Here is a 7,820-nt window from a genome sequence, read left to right on the forward strand (position 1 = left end):
AATACTAGGGTTTTCAAAGGCGGTTGACCCGGGTAGCTCGGGCAGGCACAAGACCCCTGCCCGCTGGTTCTTACTTCAGAAAAATTTAGGTGACCCTTCTTCTCTCCCTCCCGCTTCTTCCACCCATATTCGAAATATACAACCATTTGTATAAATCGCCGATTAGTTCATCTTCCTCCGCACTCTCTCTCCTCCCTCTCTCTGTGTGCTTTGCCTTCTCACGGCGCAAACGTACAGAGAGAAGCCGAAGTCGTCCTCGCTTCTCGCTCTGCGTGTTCGTCGAGTAGGGTTTTAGAGCTCGCTCGCCGCCGCTGCTACTCATTCGGCTAGCGCACGTGGTAATTCTCGTTCTTCTAATCTCAATCTGTGGACTTCGGTTTGCGTTTGTGGTGATAGATCTGCTGATTTTGTTTATTTCTGCTTGTTTTAATCTACCAGCAAATGAATGATGCTCGAAATGTATGATTATGCCCTCCAGTAACTACCATTAATATCCAATCATCATTAATTGCTAGCTTCTTACCTTTTAATTGGAAAAAGACATCCACACTTTCTCGCTCCATAATTCTTTCTATCTTCAACCTTTATGCCTTTTTTTGCGAATTCAGCTTACATTTTGCCCATTTCTTTCACAACCCAATGTAAATCTAGGGCTCCTGTTACTTTTTTGCGCCCAAATTAGTATTATTATATATCCTTTAAGGTCCTTATCTGTCATTTCACAAATAGGCAAACTTGTAATTGAGAATTTTATCAAAAAATGGGTGGAGAAATAAGACATTGGAGTGGGAATAACGTCTCTCTTAATTTATTACATATATAGTCTGCTACATATTGTATAGCCTTAAGAAATTATTGGTTTTAAGTAAACAATTTTTTCCTGTTTATATATTCTTTTTCAGCTTCTCTCTTCTTTTGTAGTAGGAACGAAATGGCTGTGGAGATTACTCAGTTTCTATTGGCAGCTCAATCAGCAGATGCAAGGGTTCGTACTGAAGCAGAGGCTAATATTAGGCAATTCCAAGAGCAAAACCTTCCTGCTTTTCTTCTGTCGTTGTCCGTTGAGCTTGCAAACAATGAGAAACCCACTGAATCCCGTACGTTGGCTGGTCTTGTGCTTAAGAATTCATTAGATGCCAAAGATGCTGGTACAAAAGAAATTCTTACTCGACAATGGATGGCTATTGATATTTCTATTGTATCCCAAATTAAGGACTTGCTCTTAAGGACACTTGGGTCATCTGTCCCGGAAGCAAGACACACATCTGCCCAAGTTATTGCAAAAATTGCATCTATTGATATTCCCAGGAAACAATGGCCTGACCTAATCGGGTCTTTGCTCAACAATATGACTCAGCGAGATAGTGCAGCTGGTTTGAAGCAGTCAACCTTGGAAGCACTTGGTTATGTATGTGAGGAGATATCTCATCAAGATCTTGAGCAAGGCGAGGTGAACAATGTTCTTACTGCTGTAGTCCAGGGAATGAACCTTGCTGAAAATAGCCCTGAAGTTCATCTGGCTGCAATAAGGGCTTTATATAATGCCCTGGAGTTCGCACAAACCAACTTTGACACTCAGATGGAACGGGATTTCATCATGAAGATGGTCTGCGAGACGGCCTTGTCTAAGGAGGTTCAAATTAGGCAGGCTGCTTTTGAGTGTCTCGCTTCAATTGCTTCTAGATATTATGAGTTGCTTGGGCCTTACATGCAGGCTCTCTTTGAGCTTACATCAAATGCTGTAAAAGGGGATGAAGAGACAGTTGCCCTTCAAGCAATTGAGTTTTGGAGCTCCATTTGTGATGAAGAAATAGAGCTTCAAGAATTTGAGATCTCTGACACTGGGGACTCTCATTCAAAATTTATAGAAAAAGCCTTGTCATCTTTAGTTCCAATGTTGCTAGAAACTTTGCTGAAACAGGAAGAAAATCAAGACCAAGATGACAACATTTGGAATGTTGCGATGGCTGGTGGGACGTGCCTACAACTTGTTTCAAGGACTGTTGGAGATGCCATTCTGCCCCTTGTGATGCCATTTGTGGAGGCTAACATAGTGAAGCCAGATTGGCACTGTCGTGAGGCAGCTACATTTGCATTTGGCTCGGTACTTGAAGGCCCAAGCATAGAGAAGCTATCTGTTCTGGTCCATTCAGGTTTGGATTTTATGCTTAGGTTAATGAAAGATGAAAATAACCATGTCAAAGACACTACTGCCTGGACTCTTAGTCGTATATTCGAGTTTTTGCACGGTCCTGATGGTACTGTGATTTCTTCTGCTAACCTTCCAAAGGTGGTGGAAATATTGGCGGAAGGCACTAAGGATGCCCCAAATGTTGCAGAGAAGGTTTGTTGGGCCATCTATCACCTTTCTCAGGGGTATGAGGAAACCTGCTCCTCTCTCTTTACTCCGTATGTGCCGGGCATCATTGAATGTCTTATTTCCACTGCTAATCGTACAGATGGTGATGATTCTAGATTGAGGTCTTCTGCTTATGAATCGTTGAATGCTGTTGTGAGGTGTTCTAATATTAAAGAAACATCACAAATTATAGCACAACTACTTGTTGTTATTATGAATAAGTTGGGCCAGACTTTAGAACTTTCGATTGTATCGTCAGATGACCAGGAAAAGCAAGGAGACTTGCAAGCTTCTTTTTGTGGTGTTCTACAGGTTATTATTCAGAAGCTTACCAGTGATGATGAAAGTAAGCGTATTATATTGGAAGCAGCTGATCAGATAATGCTTCTGTTTCTTAGAGTGTTTGCCTGTCGTAGTTCTACAGTACATGAGGAAGCAATGCTTGCTATTGGTGCGCTGGCTTATGCAACTGGGCCTGGGTTTGAAAAGTACCTTCCTGAATTGTACAAGTATTTGGAGATGGGGTTGCAGAATTTTGGGGAGTTTCAAGTATGTGCTATCACAGTTGGGGTGGTTGGTGACATTTTCCGTGCATTGGATGAGAAGGCATTACCGTACTGTGATGGGATTATGAGTCACCTGATGAAGGACTTGTCAAGTGAAGCGCTCCACCGGTCTGTCAAGCCTCCCATATTCTCTGTCTTTGGCGACATAGGTCTTGCAATTGGAGAACATTTTGAGAAGTATGTCCCTTATGCAGTGCAGATGATGCAGGGAGCTTCGGAGCTTTGTGCTCGGATGGACACTAGTGATGAGGAGTTAATGGAATATGGAAACCAGCTAAAGTGTAGCATCTTTGAAGCTTATTCTGGTATACTTCAGGGCTTTAAGGATTCAAAGCCTGAGGTCATGTTGCCATATGCCCAACATCTCCTGCAGTTTATAGAATTGGTTTTAAGGGACGTAAACAGGTATTCTCTCTCTCTCTCTCTCTCTAATATATTTGTGTGTGTGTGTGTGTGTTCTGACCCGAAATGTCTGGTCTTTCGGGTTTATAATCTGATTTGTTCGTATTCAATGTCCTTGTTCGTTGTTTATAGGGATGCCAATGTGACAAAAGCTGCAGTTTCTGCGCTGGGTGACCTTGTTGATGTGCTTGGCCTAACCATCAAGCCACTGTTTGGGGATTTTGCATTCTTTGAGGGAATTTTGCAGGAGTGTCTTCAAACCGATGACGAAAGTCTAAGTGAAACAACAGCTTGGGCTTATGCGATTGTGAGGCGCATTATGAATCAATGAGAAGTGACTGGTTCGTTTGTGAGTAATTGATCATTTCTGTCTAATAGCGGTATTTGTTGAGGTCTAAAGATAGGCGTCATGGAAGTTAGAAACTTGTTTTCGTCGATTTTGCATTACGGATGCATCTCTGTACTTTTCGGTTTTTGGCTCTTTGAACATCCTCACTTTACTGAGGCTACAGTTAAGGTGTCCTTTCTTTTGTTTTGGATTTGGTTGCATGTTGAGCCAATAGTTTTCATCAAATCCAATGTTTAGTAAACTTAAAAGAGAGTTGCGATAATCTTTGTAATATGTATCTCTGTATGAAACAAGTGTTACAATGTTGATTCGAAAAGTAATAAATGAAAAGAATTTACGTCGAAAAGTACATTAGCGCTACTATCTGCCGGCGTTCATGGAACTGCAGGACATCTCACCTATGGACGATGAAGGGTACGATGTGATCGTATCACCCAAAAGGATATTCATAAATCTCGAGTTCATTTCACTGACCCGCCTGGAATCAACAAGGTTCCAGTTTTCGACTTCAGGAAGCTGCTCATCCTCGTTGAGATATCGAACCACTTGTCTCATGGTAGGCCTAGCTTCTGGTTTGTAGTGAGTGCAAAGCAAACCTAGTTCCAGCACCAACTTCATCTCTTTAACAACGAAATTCGAATCCAAATTTGGATCAACTGTATCCAGTATGCGACCCATTACATGATTCTCCATAACCCAATCTGCCAATATGAACTCGCCTGAGCCGATAGGTCTCTGTCCACAAGCCACTTCAAGGAGCAGAACTCCATATGCAAACACATCAGAGCGTGTGGAGGCCTTCCCTGTGCGAGCCAATTCTGGTGCAATATACCCAATTGTGCCAACCACACATGTAGTGTGTGATATCTCTCCGTGATCATACAGCCTAGCAAGGCCGAAGTCGCTTAGCCTCGGGTTCATGTCTGCATCTATTAAGACATTACTCGACTTCACATCACGATGAATCACCACTTTCTCCCATTCCTCATGCAGGTACAAAAGCCCTGATGCAACGCCTTTGAGGATGTTGAATCTTTGTGCCCAGCTCAACACAAAGTTGTCTTCGGACCCAAAAATGAGCGAGTCTAAGCTTCCATATGGGATGTAATCGTAGACAATGAGGAGTTTCTTCTTCTTCTTGCACCAGCCTTGGAGATGGACCAAGTTCTTGTGCCTCAACTTTCCCAAGCTCTCAATTTCTGAGGCGAATGACCTCATTCCTTGGATAGAATTTCGGGTTATCTTCTTAACCGCGATTTCACATCCACTAGAAGGTAAGACACCCTTGTAAACTTCACCACAACCGCCGGCTCCAACTACAGCGGAGGCCTTGAAACCCTTTGTTGCTGCGTAAAGATCCTTGTACTTGAACCTGTGAGGACAATCCAGCTCCCAATCCTCAAGACTCTCAAACTCATCATGCCGTCCTTTGTACAAGGTGAAGAACAACAAAACTAGCAACAACATGGATACCACAACCGCTAAGGCGATTATAAGAGCCTTGATTTTAGGTTTGTAAGAGGATGAGTCTTTCTCTTTTGCCGGTTTAGGAAGTTGCGAAATATTGATTGGTCTCGGTACTCCGTCCACCGCGAAACTCCACGCTATTATGTAATGAGAGCTTGCTTGTTCTCCGGTGGATGCAGAGAAGCCGGCGTACATAGTCTCTTGAAGAGTAGTAGATAAATTGATTGTTTCCGACAATAGCGGTTTCTCTGGTTTCTTCACGTTTATGGGAGATATTGTGACATTCAGCTTTTGAGCTACGCCATCATAGTCTATCCAAGCTTGGATGAGATCACCGTTCTCCAAGTTTACTTCTTCTTTGTGTGCTCCTTTGACAAAGTACGCAGCCGGTTCAGATGCTTGAGAGTACACACTGTTGATGTTTATACCAACATGGTTTCCTGCAGTGTCGGAGTTCTCTTTAAATCCGTTCACCGTGTCGAATTCCACAGAAAAGATGTGGTTGGAGGGATTACCGTCAGTTGTGGAGTTGAAAATCCCAAGGAAATGCCCGGGTTCCGCCCCGGGGAATTTTGGAGAGGGAGAGAGTGTGAAGGCTAGGCCAAAGCCTCCGGGGCCGGAACTTGGGGAGACTATTGCAAAAACAAATTGTGTGCTGAAGGAAGAAGCATTAGGGTACGAAGAAGAAGAGTTTTTATCAAATAAGTTTATATGTTTGGGATAGAATGCATGGCCTGTAATATTATGTGATGTGTTCGTGAGCTTGAGCATGCCGGAGGGCTTGATTATAGTCGCCCCCTCGCAGATCAGGTCATTTGCATCGGTTCCATTGAATCCGTTGAACAAAAACTCAACTCCCCAAGCCGGAGAAAACATGGGAAACAAGAAGAGAAAACCTAAAGGAATTGCTAAAGCCATTAGGGTTTTTGGAATTGCAGAAGCGAGTCCAAGACCTTAACGTAGCTTGAGAAGAAGGTGAAGGACTTAGAAATGGTCGAAGTTTAGAGCATATGCATGTAGAGAAACACCCTCCCAAATCCCAATACAAGGAGTCCCGTTTAATTGTGTGTGTGGACGTGCATATGGTGTGGTTCTCGTGTGTGTAGACATACATATGGTGTGGTTATCGTGTGTGTGGATGTACATATGGTATGATTCTCAAGACGGACACAAAAATAGTAAGCAAGATAAGAAGGAACTTCATGGAAGGTATTGACCAATTGATAAAAGGCAATTGGCAAATAATTGCCACCGTTGACGTGCTCAGCCCTTTAGCAATTGACCTCCTTGTGTTGCGGAAGAAAAGTACTTGCTAATCAGCTTATTGAGTGGCTACAGATCTTGGGCAGTCTACTTTTTGGCGTAACAAAGATAGTCGGGGTATCCAAAGAAACTTAAAAATGAAACATGTGTGTCCAAAAAAGTTGGATGTCTCATATGCAAGGATAGAACTAAAAACTTTTTTTAGAAATGACGACATTAACATTTGGTTATTCTTGAGAGAAAAAAAATTCAAGATGGTATAATATCTTCTATAGTTTCGTTGCTTTTCTTTTTCTTTTCAAATTTCATTCAGCCAACTTGTAGACATTATTATTTTTTAATTATAGCTTGTTGTGCATATTATATTAAAATTACAACTAATAAGTTAAAGTTAAATATCAAAAATTCGTTTTTTTTTTCTCTCTACACACTACCTTAATGGAGCCCGCAGACTCCTGGGTCTTAGGTGCCTCTGTCATTGTCCATATCCACTTTTGAGTGCAAAAGGAATCAGCCCTTATATTAAAGATCAGAGTGCGTTTGTTGACCCAAAGAGGGAAGACTATCTCGGTCGTTGAAGATGGTTGCAGCACTCCTCTCCTCCACCAGTCTCCCATTTCTAATTATATCGAAGTCAATTACTACGCGTAGGCAACACAAGGCAGCCGGCCACGAGGATTCAATTGTGTGAATAACACACATTGGAATGTTCGAAAGCACCGTTGAAATTTCTTGCCTACAAGACTCTATACTTTATAGTAGTACATACTACGTATCATCATCTGTCACACCATAATATGAAAGATTGTCAACAGTACATGCTAAAAGTTTTTCTTATTTAGTGTCACAAACCCTAACTCCAAAATAATAAAATTCTACATACTTTATAAAATATCAAAAATACGAAATAAAAATAAGCGGTTCTATTTACATCCAAATTCTTTCTTTGGACGTCCTTGTTTTAATGAAACCCCAAAATAATTTACTAATCTTTTAGGAATACCCTTCTTTTACTTTTAATGAAATAATTTTTCTTTGAACATCCATTTTCTTTGTATTAGATAAGAAGGCTTTCTCTTCAATTTGGAGATTGCGGGTATGACGTAATGACATAATTCTTTGTTCTAAATTGGTACCAGAACCTTTTTTTTTTTTTTTTTTTGTTCCAATACCAAAATTTATTATAATGCCAAATATATATCACTAACTCCTCCACAATGGAGATGGCTCGTACCAGCAACAAAGAGCATCCATTCCATCCGAAAGATTTAGTATGATCGAGCTTGTTTGAAAGTGTTTTTAAAATAGCTAAAAGAATAAAATTTCCTTTGAACCGTCGAGATTTTCCCCCAAAAAAAAAGCTAAAAAGGTTTTTGGTGAAAACATTTTTAGAACAAATCCTTAATAAAAATAT

General features: G+C 41.2%; 2 protein-coding genes across 3 annotated transcripts; one reads left to right on the top strand and one right to left on the bottom strand.

Annotated features, from left to right (window-relative positions):
• Positions 1 to 30: 30 nt before the first annotated feature.
• Positions 31 to 4,022, top strand: LOC103423499 (importin subunit beta-1-like). 2 transcript variants are annotated; one of them, XM_029089686.2, is made up of 3 exons: positions 31 to 338; positions 925 to 3,330; positions 3,460 to 4,022. In XM_029089686.2, exons 2-3 carry the CDS (start codon positions 932 to 934, stop codon positions 3,656 to 3,658), a joined length of 2,598 nt encoding a protein of 865 aa, XP_028945519.1. In that variant the 5' UTR covers positions 31 to 338; positions 925 to 931; the 3' UTR covers positions 3,659 to 4,022. The 2 variants fall into 2 exon arrangements, with proteins under 2 accessions (XP_028945519.1, XP_028945520.1); XM_029089687.2 differs by having other exon boundaries at positions 44 to 338; positions 922 to 3,330.
• Positions 3,930 to 6,285, bottom strand: LOC103423498 (lectin-domain containing receptor kinase VI.3-like). The gene has a single exon (XM_008361580.4). The coding sequence runs from the start codon at positions 6,059 to 6,061 to the stop codon at positions 4,037 to 4,039; it is 2,025 nt and encodes a 674-aa protein (XP_008359802.2). The 5' UTR covers positions 6,062 to 6,285; the 3' UTR covers positions 3,930 to 4,036.
• Positions 6,286 to 7,820: the final 1,535 nt, after the last annotated feature.

The sequence above is a fragment of the Malus domestica genome, chromosome 12, assembly GCF_042453785.1.
Source record: "Malus domestica chromosome 12, GDT2T_hap1".
NCBI classification, from domain to species: domain Eukaryota; kingdom Viridiplantae; phylum Streptophyta; class Magnoliopsida; order Rosales; family Rosaceae; genus Malus; species Malus domestica.

Excerpts from the sequence above, each read along its gene's own strand:
- LOC103423499 (XM_029089686.2), top strand. The coding sequence starts at position 932 with ATGGCTGTGGAGATTACTCAGTTTCTATTGGCAGCTCAATCAGCAGAT. Across the intron at positions 3,331-3,459 it reads GTTTTAAGGGACGTAAACAG|GGATGCCAATGTGACAAAAG; the intron begins GTATTCTCTCTC and ends CGTTGTTTATAG.
- LOC103423498 (XM_008361580.4), bottom strand. The coding sequence starts at position 6,061 with ATGGCTTTAGCAATTCCTTTAGGTTTTCTCTTCTTGTTTCCCATGTTT.